The sequence below is a fragment of the Talpa europaea genome (genome assembly GCF_964194135.1).
Source record: "Talpa europaea genome assembly, chromosome: 13".
Lineage (NCBI taxonomy): Eukaryota > Metazoa > Chordata > Mammalia > Eulipotyphla > Talpidae > Talpa > Talpa europaea.
Genome location: NC_140080.1, coordinates 56,928,108 through 56,948,102, shown reverse-complemented (window position 1 = coordinate 56,948,102; position 19,995 = coordinate 56,928,108). Strand labels below are relative to the sequence as shown.

At 37.3% G+C, this 19,995-nt stretch overlaps 1 protein-coding gene across 1 annotated transcript in view; it reads right to left on the bottom strand.

The window, feature by feature from the left end:
* Window positions 1–19,995, bottom strand: part of LPIN2 (lipin 2) — a gene marked incomplete at both ends in the record, with an annotated part of 57,453 nt that overhangs the window by 19,968 nt on the left and 17,490 nt on the right. Inside the window, 3 exons of the mRNA XM_084252037.1 lie at window positions 5,486–5,787; window positions 8,130–8,225; window positions 14,528–14,728. Coding sequence (XP_084108163.1) covers window positions 5,486–5,787; window positions 8,130–8,225; window positions 14,528–14,728 — 599 coding nt within the window. The remainder of the gene's footprint in view (window positions 1–5,485; window positions 5,788–8,129; window positions 8,226–14,527; window positions 14,729–19,995) is intronic.

Sequence of the window (19,995 nt, the reverse complement as noted above, 5' to 3'; positions counted from 1 at the left end):
ATTCACTGATGCCACCCACCTATACTACTGCAATCGCTATTAAAAGAAGCTAACTAGAAAGACAGAAAAGATGGGATTAAAAATTCTTCTTTATATTCCTTAGATTGAAAGGTTAGAAGACAACAAAGGTTTTACATGTATTTATACAGCCATTGCAAATCTGAGACTATCCCAATGCAGATATTAGGTAATCAAATTTCAGAGTTTAATAAGATACATATAAAGTAAAACAGCTACTAAGTTGTTGGATTCAAAATGAGGAAGCTCTTGTATTTTCCACTACTTTCCTGTATATTACAGAAAATTTAAATTAGGATCATCAGCTGGAGATGAGCTATAGCTCAATAATACTCTGAAAACTCTTAAAACCCAGAACTTGCTTTCTTCCTTGTCTGGCCAAATCATGGCCTCAGAACTTTCTCTTACTTAGAATCTGCATGAAGTGGGGATGCAAGGAAGATGATACAAAAATTAAATGCTTTTAAAATTCACACACAGACCTGGAACTATAGAATGCTGAACTAATATTAATAAGATTTTAATAAATTTACCCTTTGGTTTTCTTAAATCTGTAGAGTAATGTAACTAACTTGCCATATAACCTTGAAAACATCCCACAGAAGCTTTATGGGCCCCAGTTTTTCATCTTTAGTTGGAAATTTAGCACTTGTCCTGTCTACTTCAGAGTTGATGTGAGACTTATGTGGTATATCATGCTGAAAGTTCTGAAAAGCATAAAGAAAACTACAAGTAAAACTCTGACAAGTATAGAGTACTACCCTATATAAAGTTTAAGAGCTTATTATAGGAAAAAAATCAATGTTCTACCAGGACAGACATTAATGTAAAAGAATATCAGTATCACTTGTTTAATAGAGATAGAAACCAGTTTTAATTTTCATCCTATCTTAAATTAACTTGCTCTGTTTTACTACTAATTTTGAAATGTTTTTCCATACTCCTAAGTTTTTCTCCCAGAGGGATTAAACTCATTCAAGAGGGGAAAAACACTTTTGAAAAAAGGGCAGATATGTAGATAAAAATACTCCTTAATAAAAGAAAATCAAGCAGCCATTTTTTTTTTAATTGCAAGTATTTTCTTTTTGAAACATTTTTCTGTGGTTTAAAAAATAAAAAAGGTAAGCCAAGAAGGGTTCAGCAAAGCAAACTGGATTTAGTAAAACACAGACAGTGCCCGAGCACACTCGGGCCATTAAGAATTTACAACTCCAGGATGACATGATCTTCTCTGAGCAGATTCTGACAAAAATAGAACCCATTAATCTAGATCCGTTAGAGTGATAGCAAAGGTTGCTGATGTTGAGGGTCCTTAAGATCTGATTCATTTACTAAAAATCGGACTTTTAAAAATCTGTTAAGCACTTTTCAAAATGGCATACATACTTGAGAATAGATGACCAGCAAGTGAGACAGTAACTTTGAAACAGGAATTTTAAGTATATGACATATGAGGCTATAAGGGAGTACAGATCAGAATATGAAGAAAATAACATGAACACTGATCCTATCTATTTCGAACTAGAATATATTAACACTGAAGGGCAGGGAATGCCAGAAGGGTAAACGGTGGTGATGCCATGTCAGAGGTGGGAAGATTCAGCTGAAGCTCATACTTGTATACAGAGCTCGTCAGTCTTCACAGATGCTCTTCAACATCATGTCTTCAAATTCGGTATTAAAATAAAATCTTCCTGATTCAAAAGTCAATTGAAGTTCGCCTTAGAATACTATCAAGATTCATTGACTTGCACACTTATCTATGAATATATACTATGAATATATACTGCATGTAGATTATACATCAATTTTTTAAAGTGGGGTTAGGGCAACAAAAAGGAAATTAAATAGCCTGAAATATTTATGTGGGATAAATTTGAGGGCCTGAGTTTTAAATGATTTAATTGCTAGTATGAAAGAGAAAAATAAGGATGCTAACTATCATGACAAAAGATCGGTGTTAAAAGTATGTTTATCCTCAACCTTAGCACAATAAATTTCAGTGACATTAATGATCTGAGTTTGCATTTGGTATACAGTATCTTTCCCATAAAGACAGCTTAGAATAGCACTCAGCACTACTTCTCTATCACTGTCAGAAATGAAGGGGAAGGCAGGGAGTAGGCTGTATGTAGAGCCACATCACTGGAGAAGAACATGGAAGACTAGAGATGAAAGAGACAGCCTCAGATAAGACAGATTGATGCTGTCTTGTGAGAAATCTTAGGCTACCACTCTGCACCTAGCTCCCATATGAGCTGTAAACAAGTCACTTTGATGGATTAAAATCAAGAGATTCCTTTCCGATAATGCAGTCTCATCCTGCATTTCTGTCATTGCTGTATATCTGAACTATTTCCATCAGTATATTTATAATGGAGATTGTGCTAGAGTACTGTCCAATGTGAATATTCTCTTCTCTCCAAAAGGCTACTGCCTGGGTGAAATGTTTTTAATAAGTATACACATATATATCCCTTGGCTTTTTTCATGTCAAAAGCTCAACTTCAGGAGAAAGACTATAGCACAGTTTACATCAAATCCCATGTATTCTAAAGTCTCTAATTTTCACCAGTTTCTTCTAGCTCTGCAACAGTAACCTGCTTTAAACAATGATTCCTTCATTCGCCTCATTCAAGAAGCCTCCACTTGAATTCTTTTCAAAAAGAATTTCATTAATAAAGATTTTATTTATTTTTTAAAGATTTATTTATTTATTTATACAAGAACCAGGGTACAGGCCAGATGCACGGGAGGGTGAGAGGATTCAACAGAGACAGAGTGGGGAACAGAACAGGCAGATTGATGAAATACACTGCTGAGGGGAGCAGCGGGCGAGACAGGAAAGATCTGCCGCACCATGTGGGACCCTCGCCGGCTGGGATCAAACCGGCGCTGCAGACGCTGCGGGCAGCTTCACAGCGCGGTGCTCAACCACCTGCGCCACCAGGGGAGGCCCACATTAATAAAGATTTTAAACAGAAAGCTCTTTGTTCAAATAAAATGAAAACTTATTTTAGGTATCTCCTCTGGAAACAGAACTTCTTTCCTAAATGGTAGTGGCTGAGGGAGGTAAAATACATGCAAGTTGCAAATTCCCCAATTCTTTATAATTTCTTGATCTCACATCTGCAAAAGCAGTTAACTTTTTCTTTCAGACTCTTTAATGAGCTCTTTAGTATTTGTTTTACCTTAAATATTTTGCCCCAAGTTATTTGAGAATCTAAGTGCTGAGTTGGAAGAGGCCTTACTAACCACACAGCTCAATTCTCTTATTTTATAGATTAAGAAACGAAGGCCAAAGTGACTAAGGGAACTTATGAGTCCACAATTGCAACCACCACAGGTTGAATTTCCATCTTTTAGCTGAGTACACATTTCAGTTTAGGGCCTGACCTCTCATGACTATTACATTTTGTCTTATTTTTTAAGCCTTAATTTCTGTTGGCTGAGTCTTGTTTTAAGGAAATTTCAGGAAGAGTCCGTCCAAGTGGTAGCATCTGTGAATCATGGTATGATAAAGATAAAGCAAACCACAAGATCCTAAAAATTATGACAGGCCCTGGCTTTTGTGTTCTGATCTTACTGCTTACACAGGGATATAGCTCAGAAAGAGAAGCTGACAACCATTTCTAACTGTTAACCAAACTAGCATGCCAACAGATTTGGCTGATGCAGTCTTTCTTACAATTTGGAAAGGAAAGGCCCACACTAGTATTCCTGCCATGTACTCAGTGATAACACATTCACTTACAAGATTCTTTCAGAGTAACAATTCCTATAACACTTAGCAGGTGATTGTGCATATAATCTGCAAAAGCTGAAAATTTCTAAGTTGAAGCTGCAGGCTGTTCAGGCATTCTAAACTTTGTTCTATTATGTTGAAGACACACGTCAATGAAACTTTTGAGGCAAAAATGTTACTTCAGGATCCTTTTTTGGATATTAGAAGAATTGTAATTGGCAAAAATAATTCCAGAAATTAAGACACTTAGGGAAATATTCCAGTGCTAATCCAAATAAAAGTTAGAGGAGTTAGATGTATATAATTCAAGTTTTCCTCAAAAGAACATGTTTCTTGCCCACCTACACATTTTATTATAAGCTAAAATTTTAAAAGGAATGCTGACATTTTCTTAACAGCACTGAAATCACACAATGGAATATCTCAAACTGTCACCTAGTATAGTATCCATGGGAAGGGAAGGAGAAATAATCCTTATGAGAGTGAAAGTAGGAAGAGAAAAAAAAATGAGAAGAGTCTCTTTTTAAGAAATTGTGGTACTTTTTATTAGTTTAGAATTCTTTGGAAACTAATGATGAGTTGTGTTTTGAACTAGTCCTTTGATTTACAAAACAAAATTAAATTTGTTAGATTTATTCAGAAGTTTTAAATTTTAAAAAGGACTATACTACACTATTCACTAACAGAACATAATAAATAAAATACTAAAAATAACAATTTTTCCTAACTTGACTACTTAAAACCAAAACTTAGTAAATAAAACACATCCTAAAGCATGATACAATTTACCCATGTTTATATTTTGGCTTCTGTAACTATAGAGGAAGAAACAATTTTCCCTCTTCCCAAGACAAAGAGCACTTTAATAGCACTAATTTTCCCAGGAAGTAGGACATGCACTCTTTTTTTCAGCAGCCAAGGTAGAAGTACATAAGTAGACTAGCATCTCTCTCACAATGTCATTCTCCCTTTACCCCAATTCAAGTAAAAGGGCTGGAGATTCAAGGTCACTTTTGGGCAGCAGCTTCTTATCCAATGATCACCACTCCACTAAAACACACAAAGGCTTTCCAGTGCCAGGGCAACCTGGCAACCTGGCAACCTTGCCGCGGACCAGCAAGCAACCATCAAATGGAACAGACAGAAGCTAATCTTCTAAAATATGAATACTGAATCAAAAAAAAAAAAAATACAAGCTCTACCCCCAAATGTAAATTCTCAACCCCAGGTGGTACTGACCAGAAAACTGGCATATATTTTGAAAAGATATTCTTATTTATATAGGAAAAACATGAAACCTCCTTTCCTCTTCAACTTACTTGAAACAACTCTAATTTCTCAGTGACAGGTGAGTTATCAAGCACAAGATCAATGTGTAGGGAACTCCTGATATTGTATCTGCTTAGCCAGGGCGATACTAATTCAGATCTTTTTGTGACTTACACTCTGTTTGGCTTTTGGAAAACCTATCAGATGAAAAGAGACACACTGCCAATTTGCTTCAAATGATATGTTAGTACCACACCAGGGTATAAGATGGCAAATTCTGATGTGTCAAAAAGGGGAAAAAAAAACAAAAACCTCTCCCACTTGATTTCACATTTAAGGGGAAAGAAGTCCAAGCCTCAAACTGCATATGCATAAAAGAAACAACAGTTTCTTGCTGTGCCTAAGTTCTGTGCGTGTTGATGCCGCACAAAGAGCCAATACCAAGAGCCCTACCTTGCTGACTGCAGCCCCTTGTCATCATCAGAGCTCAGGTCCACATTCACAGTATCTTCTGCAGTAGGGGAAGTGGTCTGGTCTTCCTTCTTACTATCCTGTTTGCATTTCTTTCTTCTTCGTTTTTTCTTTTTCACAGAACTTGGGGTGAAAACTACCTCTGTTTCCAGAATGTGTGAGATGTCTGAACTCTGAGATGGCCTTTCATTTCCACCTGCTTTCACCAAAGGGGTGTCAATATCTTTAAAGAACTGATCTTCTGTAGGAATTGGTGAGGTGGCAAGGTAAGCAGGAAGTTTTTCCTTAGAGAGAGCATGAAGAGAGAAAAGTTTACATGACAATCTGGACAGTGAATCTGAATAATAACAAACTGTTGGTGTATATATATTTTCACAATGGTAGAAGGACAGCATCTACAGCTAAAAAAGTCACGGGGAAATAAGGTACTGTCCACTCTATGCTGAACAAGTTTTTTACCCAGTTGCACCTGGCTAAGTGTTAGCTATTATCAGTCCACCTAACAATTCAGTTGGAGGAACTGATATGCAAGTCACCAAGAACCTAGAAAAGCTACAATTAAAGTAGAGTCAATTAAATTCTGTAAAGAGAAGCGCAAAGCAACAACAGCATTCTAAGGAGGTATTACAAAGTAGGAGTCTGTCAAGAACTCAGAACAATTAAGAACAAGATAAAGAATAAGGCAGGCTCAGGAACATCCCATCTGTCAAAGGGCAACAGGAGAGGTTAAGAGAAATGAGGAATGTCAGTAACATTTAGAGTGTTTAATGCTTGGGCTTGCTCAACCAAGGATGGTGACAGGCTACTGTAACACAGACAATATCCTAAAATGAAGGAAATTAATGAATTTTAAAACTGCATAGTACTTAACATATCCTTTTCAGGAATTCAACTCATAATTTAGTATCAAATAATCAAGTCTGGTGTTCAGGAAAATTAAGTCATTTGCTTCACTCTTCTGTGTCACGGAGGAAATGGAAGATAGTAACTAAGGTAGATAGATTAACCTCAAAAGTTAGAATACTCAAGTTTTTATTAGTCCTAAAAATGAGTGGGAGTCCTTAATTGTTTGTTTGTAAGAGGTGGGAAATGGATATGGATGTCTATTGTGAGAAAGAATGGCTAACTACCTACTATGAAATATTCCATAGATATTAAGAGGACAAAATTAGATCTAGAACTACTGAATTGAAAAAGATGTTGAGCACATATAAATGAGAAAAAGTTTGTGAGAAACAAAAAAGCCTCATGGATTTTAGTAATGTTTATTCCCATTTAAACTATAAACTCTTAGCAACAGGGTGGAAGGGTGGGGAGTTATTACCCATACTATGCAGCATAGAGTATTATTTGTTGTATAAATAGACTTATTCTTTTTTTAAATTTTAAAGAGTAGCATACTAAAGAAACTGGTCATATGTTAAAAGGAAAAAAAGGCTGGAAAGTTGACATACTTGACCTTGCTAAGCATAGTTTTAAATGGAATTATCAGAAATTATCATGAGAATCAGATAACAGTACAATTAACCCAGTGCATCTGTTGATTTTTACAAAGCTCAAGCAGTACTTTTGAATTTAAGAAACAGCAACATTTTTTTTTCTTGTGATAACTCATTTATCGCTTCATTCTGCCTCTTGCTTATCTAAGACAAAATTTTGTTTAGACCAAGTAAATGCAAACAAGGTCATATTAAAAACAATACACTAGGAAAAATGCGGATCTGGTAAATATCCCTTCTTACAGTTTCAATGCTGCTTAACATACTGGTATCTAAGTTGTTAGCTTCCAAATCTATATTAAAAAATGATAACCACATTATGCGTTTATATTGTTTTTTTCTTTCGTGAAATTTGTAACATCAAACTGGCAATTTGCCTTCAAAACAAGAAAAAACTAGCCCTTTATCCTTAACAACTCGATGATTATTTTTACTGATGAATTCTTTATGATGAAAGATATAAAGATGTCTTGTAAGTATTATTTTTTAAAAACCCGCAGTGAATACCTCCAGAACAGTTTACCACCAATCAAATCAGTGGATACAGAAGGGGGTGGGGTAACTATGCTCTCTTGCTAAATGAAGGCAAACATCAAATAATCATTTATATAAAGGGCATAGGCCAATTAATTTACATCCCTTAAGACCACAATAAAATAATTCACCTGACTGTTCAAGGTAAGAGAAGCAATGTCTCTAACCCAATGGTAAACATGTTTTCCAAGTTTAAAGGTCACACGTGTACAAACACAGTAAAGCCTGAAGAGATATGCCTTGATTACTTAGGTGGAACTGAACATATTCAAGTCAAAGTGTAAAGTGTTCAATAGTCACTACATAACAGAACTCATTGAAGGTAGAGAAAAAGACGTGCCTTCTCGTACCAAAAAAGAGAACATGCACAGGCCTTCTGTATGCTCACTATACCCACGTGTGGAGAAAGTGTGAAACTCACTTTTCCTGCTCCTTTATGACAGTATTTAATTTAAACTAAAAATAAAGGTTGTCTAACAAGCACCAATCATCTGTAAAACTAATCATAAAAACTGATGAACATTTCTGTTTTTGAACACGCACTGGAGTCCTGCATACACTGTGTAAAGTGGAGGCGACCCAGCAGAACTTACATATTCCTCTTCAGTCTCTTCCACAAAGAAAGCTTCTCCATTGTCACCCAATTTCATATGCAGATCCACTGCATCACCATTGATTTCTATATCAATCTAAGAGGAGAAACAAAGAGTGATTTAACACTAAGAGTCTTTTACTCAAGGTAAACTAATCCTGAATTCTGGATTCTTGCACCAAACTTAGGATCCAGTGGCAGCCCCTGCCCCACTCTCCACCCCTAAAGTCTACCCAATGGTGGAGAGTGAAGGCTAGGAGTGGGCAACCAAGAGTTAAAAGAAAATTTTTCATCATCTATTTTTAATTATATCATTTATTTTTAATTATAATTTTGTAAGGTATTTCATATCCCAAATGTTATAAAATAGAGGAAATGTCATTACCAAATATTTGTGCACTTCCAGGATTTATAGCACAGGCAGGGCTCATCTTACACAGTTTAGGTACACAAAAATTTTAGTTACTATGGTATGCTAACTGAGTTAAATGCAGCAAGCACAAACTTCACTGCCAGCTTTTCATCCACAAATCACTGCATAAATATTCGATGCCCATCCTGATTAATAACCCATCATGATACTTTTTCAAAGCCTGTTGGTGACATGATCTGAGCACATCTGTGATTTAGCTCAAGCATGGATCTCAAGCCTTGTGATTGTGTTGCTTCTTTGTCTCCCAGGGATAAATCCATGTGACATTTCGTAAAAATGGATAATTGAAAAAGAAAACTACTAGTCAAGATCAAAGTACAATAAGGAAACAAAAAGTGCTGGAAGTGAAGTTCAAGTTGAATGTGTACGGAGTTGAATGTGTGCTGATTGTGGCCAGTGAACTTTATAGTGAACTGCCATCAGAGACTTAAGACATGCAGCCAGTGCAGCTTAGTCACAAAAAGGATAAGAAAGAAAAGGTTGTAATGAAAAGGATGAAGAAGGCTCAGAGGAAATGGCAGTAAAAAAATTTCATCTTGAAGGAATTCTTAATCACTGACACTGGAGCGTAGAGGATGAAAACAGTCAAAAGCTGATTCCAACTTAGAAAGGAACATGCCAATTTGCTAAGACAAAAAAAAGATTCTTGCTTCATAAGTTTTACATCAAAGAGCCATGTTCCTGATAAGATAAATAGGACACTTCTACTTTCAGTATTTCTAATGTTTTAAAGTGCAGTAAATTTTTCATTTTCCTACACATTAACAACTAAATTTGAAAGTTTTAACAAAAATTTGTGAAGGTCATGGAAAGACTCTTAATTCTTCTTACTGATCATTAAGCTTCTTCTTTTTTTTTTTTAAAGATTTATTTATTTATACAAGAACCGGGGTACAGGCCAGATGTGTGGGAAGGTGAGAGGATTCACCCAAGACAGAGCGGAGAACAGAACAGGCAGACTGACTGAAATACACTGCTGAGGGGAGCAGCGGGCAAGACAGGAGAGGTTTGTCGCACCATGTGGGTATCTTGCTGGCCAGCAGGGATGGAACACATACTGCAGAGGCTGGGGAGAGCTTCACAGTGCTGTGCTCAACCGCCTGCGCCAACAGGGAGCCCCCTGATTATTAAGCTTTCTTTACAGTTTCAGTGTGTGCAGTCATTTTAATGGTCTGTACTACCATGAGAAATGAGGACTTTATATAATATTAAATACTACTATGTAACTTAAAAATAATTTAACTACCTATAGACTGTGAATACTTGTTACGTATCTTATACTTGTAAGTGAATACTAAACTTCTGAAACTCAAACTTTTATAGACTGTTTAGGGGATACAAAGATGAACACAATGAAAGACAAAGTATAGCTATAAATACAACAGTCCATAATCTTAAATGTAATTAGCTCTGCATGGTGCTTATGCTGGGAACAATTGCATGATTTGCATGTTGGGTTTTTCCCAGAGAGGACCAATTATCCCATCTGATCAGAGATTGAGTACTAGTTCACATCACGAAAGGTGGCTATATATATTCCCAGGAGCCCATGTAATGATGGGGTAAGTAACACCTTGTTAAAAAAAAGAAAACTGGTTGACATATGCTGTCAAAATACTCGTTGTACAAGTTTTATGTATGAAACACATAACAATACTTGAGGAGATGGGAAAGAAAGGGAATTTTAGAATTCTAAATCTAAAGACAACAACTATAACCTTTAAATAGTAGTATTTTTTTCATCACAGAGATGTAGGTTAGCAATTCTTGAAGTATTTTATGTGTTTTCTAGGATTGAAAAGAGAAATATTGTGGATAAGAAGAGGCATATATGGCATTGTCATAGAAATCAGCTACAAATAAGGAAATGAGGAAGAACCCTGTGGTGAAGGACTGGAATTGGAAGAATCAGTGTGAACTCATGATTTTTCCAGTTAGATGTAGATGGGGATTGATCATACACATAGGCGCGCGCACACACACACACACACACACACTTTCTAGCTTTGCCTGCTGAGAGGGCCTAGAAGCAATAATACTTCAGTAGTAATGAGCACATGTAGTGACATTTAATTTTTAAATTTCCCAATAGAAGGAAATTCGGCTGCTCAAAGAAGTAATTATAGTACCCAGATGGGTAAAGTAGATTCTTCTGGAATATCTTACAGTGTCAGAAAGTAAGTAGTCATTGCTTATAATCAACTCAACTTGAAGGAACTATCAATAAATAGCCTTACCTGGGACAATCTGAGCAATGAAATAATAATACTAGTAAGTATAAGTCAAAGAGCATAATATCCATGGGTCCACATTGATCTAAATATGTGAACAAGAAAGAATAGCTTCTCATGCAAAAGATTTTCAATTAATAAATGGAATATGTAGGATAGAAAAAGAAAATCCCCATTTGGCAAACACCACAGTAATAACTGTTGCAGACCAAACTTATCAATGCATACTAAAATTTGTGAGTGGAAGAGGAAAAAACGATTTTTGCATTGTCTCAGTTTCTTCTCACAAGTAAATTTATGGAGAAATCTAGCTGACACCATTAACAAAGTTAACATCACCAGTAATGAGACATAGCAACACAATGGGCCTCCTTAGATATTATACGGAGAAGGGCATGACATCTGGGTTATTCTCACCAAGATGAGAAAACATCAGAAATTCAAACTGAGAGACAATCTACATAATAACTGTTTTGCACTCTTCAAAAATCAAGATCGTAAGGAAGGAAACACTGAAAAATGTTAGAGAATACAGGATGAAAGCAATGTAGGGTCCTGAACAGGAGGAAAGCAGTAGTGGAAAAACATAAAAATATGAATAAGGCCTTTAATTAACAATGTTATACCAAGGTTGATTTCCTGGTTCTAAATGTTAATGTTAACATTATGGGAAGCATTTCGGTGAAGGATATATGGAAACTTTTAAAACAACACTTGCAATTTGTAAATCTAAGATTAAGATATTAAAAAATGTCAACATCATAAATAAAAACAGGAAATGTCACAGATAAGAAGAAACTACAAACATAGGACACAAGCTACAAATACAGATATGAAACTATGAAACTAAATGTTGCATATGATATGCAACTGTGGTGATGGTTTCATGGATGTGTACACATTAAAACATCAAATTGTATCCTTTAAATATGTGCAGTTCATTATGTGTTAATTACAAAATGAAGCCGTTAAAAATGGAAATAACAGACAACTAAGAATTAAATATAAATCTATGGAATAAAATCCCTACGTAATTTAAGAAATCTTAATGACTATTTTACACAACTTTTTTCTTTTACTTTCTGAAAGAAAGGGCTATAGTATGAAATAGTTTCCAGAGGATAGACAGCAACCCTAACACATTTTTTGGCTATCTTTCTTAGTGTTTTATATTACTATGAATATTACCGCTAAAAAAAAAAAAAAAAAAAAAAAAAAAACACCTGGATATGACATGACATGTAACTTTTCCAAAACAAAGCAATGCAATAAATTCCCTGGCTCAGGGAAAAACTGGTTGAAGTAAACATCTAGAGTGGTCTATGATTTATGAAGCACTGTAATAATGGCATTTCTTCCACAATCATAGGAAGAATGTTTTCTAACTTAAAAAGTAAGAACTGAAAAAGTAAAGAAATACTTATTTTGGGTTATTCAGGATGACTTAAAATAATTTATCTAACTAGAAGTTAAATATGTAAAATACTTAAAATACTTAAAACCACCTGTAGAAATTCTTTACATTAATATATACAAATGAAATATTTATTCTGCTTTAATTAAAAAAAAACAGACAAACTAATACCACCTATCAAAATTTTCACCTTTGGTGGTTATGCATTTGTTCAACACAGCTGGGAAAAGGCAGTAACACTTCTTTAGGATGTGTTATTTCTCAAGGTGACTACTTAGTCTCTTAATTTGACTCAAAAATTAATTTTTTTCTAAAAATAAAATCTAATAATAAATTGTGCCCATATTAAAGGTATTTAAAGGAACATGCTACTAGCTCTTTAGGTAACAAAGGAAAAATATGAAAAATATTTTGAGATGGCACCAAATTGGAATAAATTTTTCGTAAGGTGATTACTTCTGAAGAATACTCTTTTTGATGTACCACTTTTAGTAAAGTGAAGAAAGAACCGCTTATTTCCATATAGTCATATATCCTACACTGTGGCTGAATCTTGTTCAACATATATGACTAAGATGTTGAACTATAACTGATTTAGTTTTGAGAAATTCTGGCTATAGCATTCTTATTTTGGTATGCCATTATCTGGGTAAGAACATCTCTTGGTATCCCTTGGAGTTTATTCATCCTCTATTTTAGGTATGGCTTCAGGGAGTGAAGGTGGGAGCTGCTGTTCAAGACAGGCCTATCAATACTACCCCCAGCTATAGTGACTGCTCTCCAAGACATAAGGAACCCAAGTCTGACAAGGAGGTTAAACACTGTTATTCTGTAAGAAGGAGGAATGATGTCCACTGAAGTTGTTGTGTTAATGGGAAGCCAGGAGGCTATGCTTATATAATGATGTATATATAGATAAATCAGCCTGTGGGTTCCATTTTGAAAGACCAGAACTTACCCAATCTACTGATGAAAAACCCTATCACGAAGGAAAAACTCTTATAAGCCATTTTATGAATAGACAGATCCTTGCACAACTTATGGGAAATTTCAATGCTCCCAGTTCTTGCAGAGCAGAAACAATCTGAAAGTGTTATAGGTTAGTGTTTCGGGGGGAAAAAAAAGAAAAAATTCCAGAGAAGCATGGCTAAAAAACACTGTTTTGCAGTGGAAAATTTCCAAAGTCACTAACTGTAACTGCTTTTAGTTTCCAAAGAGTGACTAAACAGAGGCCAGAACACACAAACCCTGCCACTTTGAAACTTGGTTCTTCAGTGGAAAAAATGATTTTGTAACACCTAGAAATGTGATTACTTTTTGCTGGGGGGTGGGTGACATAAGAATACCTAGTTTTGTGAAACCCATAAACCTTTTACTTTCATTTTCAAAAATAAAAAGTTTAACTGAAAGAGGTAAATTTCTGTTTTAAATAAGCTCAGCTATGTAAAGCAGACAACATCAGAAAATAGATGTTTTCAACTTATGTCAGAGATCCTCTAACATACTAGATAATGGTGTGTATCTTTCACTGAAACCCTGAGAATACTCCACATTGCTAAGGCAGACACTGTGGGGCAAAAGGAAAAGTGAAGATACTATGTACATGCTAAGTTTTATTACTAGCTCAGTTTTCTAACTTAACTGACACCGTATGTACAAATCAACCTTCCAGGTGCTCCATAACTTGAAGGGAAGAAGATATTAAAAATATATATATATATATATATATATATATATATATATATATATATAAACCTTCTTTCTTTTCTTCCCTAAAACAATTGAAAGCCAACTGGCATACTGCTGGGTGTTAGCATTTCAGTAAGATGTGGGGACAAGTCCCAGTATCAATTATAAAACTTGGATTACAAATCAGATTTTACAGTCCTGTCAATACAAACGTCACATTAATTTCTTATAAACAAAAATAATGTGTTTTTTGGTTTTATCAGACTATTTCAATCACAACTGGCATGATGATATTACCCTAAATATTTTCAAGTGCTGTATAATGCAAAGAAACTTTTCCTAAATACACCTCACTTCCTCATTTATGAATCTAGTTTCACTGTTTAGTTTTCTGACTTGCAGCATACAGGATCAAAATTGTCTTTTATCCCCTGAAGAGACTACAGTAGGGCTATCTTGAATTTAGAAACAACCTGAAAAGCAAAACATAGACTGACTTCTCATGCCACTATCTTCAATCACAAAGGTTAAACAAACAAACAAAAAGGCCCAGAGAGCTCACAATAATGATTTACTCATTCTCACCATCTCCCTTTTGACCCTCCTGGAGAACAGGACATGGCCACACTCACCACTTTTTCTTTGGATCTCAGGACTCCCAGCTTCCCAAACCTAACGTGAAAAGGTGAACACTGATAGGTGCCATCCTGCTGTCGCACCACAATGACATCAATGCACCCGGACAAGGTAGCTGTGTTAATGCCCTTGTAGAGTTCCTTCACTGTGACAATCACTTGCCCAGCCAGTTGTCCCACATAATTCATGGTTTGAGACTGCAAAAGAAGAAAATAAGATGTTAACACCAAATTTGTGGCTCTAATGGCAATGACAAAGACAGCGATGACTTGAATTACAGCACTCATTTGTACACGAGATTATATGCCACTCATTCTTCATTAACCTTGTTGATTTTTAACTGATTAGTCTCAGGCTACCACTGTTTTTATACATTTCCATCTAGGAGCAATCCTAGAGTGTCCTCCTTTGTATGTGAGAAGTTGTCATCTGCCAATTCTGAATGCATGCAGAAGTTCCCTTTCCTTTCCCATCATCAGACAATGCCAGCTGTGTTACGGAATTTCCCCCCAAAGTTCAGAAGTTGCACAAAACCAACATATCGCACCAAGACCACCATCATAAGAATCCTAAGACCGCTGGGAACCCAAGACTATTCCATCCACTCTGGCCTCAGCAGACAAGCAGAAAAAAAATAACCAAAGATTACCCTCCCTCCAGGAGCAACTTGAAATTACAACCTTTCTGTTAGAAGATAAAGAACTGAATTTTCTATGAAATTATTAGAATATCATGGCTCACATACATGCTAGATTAAATAAACGGGTAAGATAAACCAGGCTTAATCTATTTATGACATTAGTCCTTTTACACAACACACTAGAGTATATTTATTAATTTTCCAAAAAGTTCAAGGTACTTTCTTTTTTCTTTCTTTATTAAAGCCTTTGATACATGATGGAAGAAAACAGGTACACATGGAAAAGACATGATTCACAGTTGAAAGGTAAGACAATCGAACCAGAAAGGTTTAATACCTATCATAATGTTGAAGCTAAATTACAGTATGACATGCTGCATGTCTGGAAGGAAAGTCAATTGGTATTCCTCTCTTTCTTCCTCACCCTCTCCTTCAACAGAATCCACACCAACCTCCTTATAATCCTCAATGGTAGCCATGTGCTTACAGGCTTCAGAAAGCTCCCCTTTCTCCATGCTCTTACCCACATACCAGTGAACAATGGCATGCTCGGCATACATCAAACTTGTGGTCCAGGTGAGCTCAGGCCTCACAATGGCTGTGGTGTTGCTCAGCATGCACACAGCTTGCTGTACTTTGGCCGGGTCTCCTCCAAGTACCACAGTTGGAGGCTGTTAATTAATGCCAACTTTGAAACCAGTAGGGGCCTTGATGGTGCCAAGGGTAGCACTGATATCTCTGGGAACCACATCACCACAGTATGCTGGGCATGTATTTACCATGGTGAGGGATCACATTTCACTATATGGTTGGTGGGCTCAAAGCAAGCACTGGTGATCTCTGCCACAGAAAGCTGTTCATGGTAGGGTTTCTCAGAAGAGATGATGGATGCATATGTGCCCAGAGGGAAGCGGATGCGGGAATAGGGCATCACACTGGTCTGGAATTCTGTCATATGAACATTCAGGGCTGGGGACTTCCTGGTGGTGCAAGGGTTTAAGTCTCAGCACTGTGAAGCAATCCACAGTCATTGCAGCACAAGTTTGAGCCCTGGCCAGGGAACTAACCCACATGGTGCAGACCTCTCCTGTTTTGCCCGCTGCTCCCCTCAGCAGTGTATTTCAGTCACTCCACCTGTTCTGCTCCCCACTGTGTCTCTGGTGAATCCTCTCATCTCCCCCCACCAGCTCTTGTATGCATAAATAAATCTCAAAAAAAAAAATTCAGGGATCCATCAAATCTGAGGGAAGCAGTGATGGAGGACACAAACTGGCTGAAAGACAGTTAGGGTTAGTCTAGGTTGCATGCTCATTATCAACGTTTCTAGGACAGATGTCATAGAAAACCTCGTTGTCTACTATGAGTGCTCCAGAGTGGTGATAAAGGAGTTGCATGACACAACTAAAGCTGTGGAAACTGGGAGGCTGGGTAAATGGACAACTCCAGCTTGGCCTTCTTGCCATAGTTGACGAGAGATGTTCCATCAGCAGGGAGGTAAACCCAGAACCAGTTCTCCAATGACAGCTGTAGAAAACTAAAACCCTCTGAAGAACTGTGCACCGGTCAGCCAGCTTTTGAATTTGGTGCCAGATCGAGTCAATGATCTTGCCAAAGGTGTAGTGCAGCATCTTCTTTGCCTGTATGAGCTGCTCAGGGTAGCAAAGCTGGCAGTAGGTGCCAATGACTATATGAACACTGCCCTGGACATATGCTTGCCAGCACCCATCTCACTGAAGAAGGTGCTGAAGGAGTCATCTCCTCTCCCAATGGTCTTGTCACTGGGAATGTGGCCACTAGGCTAGATGCCATGCTCCATGCCGTAAAGGTCCCAGCAGGCACTGCCAATCTGGACAGCTGCCTGGTCAAAATGGATGAAGAATGCATTCAGGCACTGTCAGTCACTAAGAGTTAGCAGGAGATGGAGACGTTGCACGGGTCTAATTACTGGTCAAGCGGGACAAGATCCTCGACTAGCTAAGTTTAAGTCAAGATAAGTAACGAACTCACAAAAAAGGTTTTAGTCTTGTTCCTCAACTACAATTCATGATTCAAATCTGGATCACCAGGATCTGTAAAGCATCCTCCAGAAAAGGCTCAAAAAAAGAGATGAGTACACCTAGTGGGGGCTGCAGACCTCCCGTTTCTGTGCCCCATACCCATTGTTGTGTAGCCAGGGCTGGCGTTATCTGACCACAGGATGGTCATGATATGCTCTGAACACTCCTTGGCCCCCGGCAACTCTTCTACTAGTTAGGAAAAAATAGCCTCCTTGTAGTCCCAAGATTGTCAAATTTCATTTCCAGTCACAGAATACCATCACATTCCGTTCATTAGACACTGACACCCCTTTGTAGTACATCAAAGCACAATTCAATAGAAGTCATTCTCCTGTGGATGGGAGGAAGCACAGACCAATGACAGACCATCTCCATTGCTAGTTCAGGGGCCAACTGACCAGAGAATTAAAACTATGTTCCACTTTTTTTCACTACAAGCACAGTTCTTTCTTTAAGCCTAGCTTTTGAGCTGCCTTGAGTTCAGAAAGTTCCCAAAGAGCACATTCCATTCTAAGTCCGAAGCTTACTTGGGAGCAAGAACACCTTGAGAACACTTACGAACCTGCAGAGAAAGTCTCCCCTCTCTATTCACAGGTGATCAAGTACAGGCTGGAAGTGCCTAGATTTCACTGAAGCCTTTTTTCCTGCTTTTACACACAAATGAATATATAATCAGAGCCCACCAGTTTTACACCCTGAAGCATAGCCATAATAATTTCACTCTGGAAAATTTGAGTATTTAAAAGCTAATGTTACCAAGGCCCCAAAATGAACCTACAGAAGAGCTGACTTTGAGCAATGTAAACTAGTTTCAAAACTTACTACTAACAAAATTAAGTGGTGTCCTTTATGTACTAAATTATAAAATGGTGATGATTTTGGTGTTAGGAAAATTGACTTGAACTTGATCTTAAGGCCAAATAAGGTACATATCAAGTGCTCGATAATTTCTTAAATAAATAAAGGAATGATCAAATGAATCAGTAAGTGAGGTAAAAAAGTAAACATGTATGAAGTGTTTCATCAGAACACTATTGTCGAACAATTAATATTTTTTATTTTGAAGTAATGCTGACTTACATGTGTGTGCCCTTTACCCAGTTTCCTCCAATGTTAGTATCTTCCAGAACTCAGTGTAATATCACAGAGTATCACTACTGATTTGGTTACGATTCAGAACATTTCCATTATCATAAAGATCTGTCTTGTTGGCTTTTTCAATAGCCATATATACCTACTTACCTCCTTCCTTTCTTAATTCCTAGTAATCACTAATCTATTCCTCATTACTGTCATTTTAAGGAAAGTTAGAGAAATGGAATCAAGAAAAAAAAAAAAAAAGCCAGCCAAGGGTACTCTTTCCTGCAAGGCTCTCCTTCCTGTATGATAGAAAGATAAGGACCTTCTCAGACATAGAAATGGAATCATACAGGATAAAACCTTTTCCAGCTGTCTTTTTCTGCCCATATTTCTAGTGGCAATTCATCAGGTTGTTACATGTATCAACAATTGGTTCCTTTGTGTTGGAACCAATGGCAGCCACCGGCTGCCAGTGTGCCAAGGTGGTGGATACACAATTGTTTAACCAATTACTTGCTGAGAAACACCTGAGCTATTTTAATTTTATTTTCTATTACAAAGAAAGCTGCTATAAACATTCATGTACAAACTTTTGCGTGGAAATAAGTTTTCATTTTACTAGGAGTGTGACTGCTGGGCTGCAGGGGATGTGTTTTAAAAGTTTTTAAAGGGCCTGCCTGGTGGCGCAAGGGTTAAGATGCAACCTATGAAGCTATCTGCAGCCACTGCAGCACGAGTTCGATTCCCAGCCAACCAGGGAGCATCCCACATGGCGCAGCAGACCTCTCTTGACTCACCCCGCTGCTCTCCCCTCAGCAGTGTACTTCAGTCAATCTGCCTGTTCTGTTCCCCACTCTGTCTCTGGTGACTCCTCTCACCCCACCCTCCCACACATCTGGCCTGTACCCCAGCTCTTGTATGCATAAATAACTCTTAAAAAAAAAAGTTTTTAAAGACACTGATACCAGAGTTGCTGTACCATTTTTCCATTCCCACCAGTAATGTCTGAGAGACAGAAATTTTCTGCAACTTTACTTTCATTTGCTATTGTGAATTTTTTACTTTAGTTAGGATGACAGGTGTGTAGCGATTATGGTTTTAATTTGCATTTTCTTAGTGGTTAATGATGCTGAACATCTTTTCATGTGCTGATTAGCTATCTGAATATTTCACTAAATTTTGTTTCATATAAGAACACTACAACTACTTTATTTATTTTTTTATAGAGGCATGTTTTTTATTTGTTTGTTTGTTTGTTTGTCTGTTTTTATACATGCACTGGGTACAGTCAGAAGCGCGGGAGGGTGAGAGAATTCACCAGAGCCAGAGCGGGGAGCAGAGCAGGCAGAAGGACCGAAGTATACTGCTGAGGGGAGCAGCGGGCGGCAGGAGAGGTCTGCGTGCCATGTGGGACCCTCCTCCGGTGGCCGGGGAGCACCCGGGGATCGAACCGGCGCCGCAGAGGCCACGGGCAGTTCGCAACCCAGCGCTCAACTGCTGCGCCACCGGGGAGGCCCACTACAACTACTTTAGAGTAAAAAAAAAACTTTTTTTTGTTGCTTATATCTGGGGTTGAAATGGCTTACAATTTCTATATACTAAGAATGTCTCCAAAAGCAAAAGTAACATAAAAATCAGTCATCTATAATTCCTTTCACTCTTTTGCAAGAAGCATTATTCTCTAACC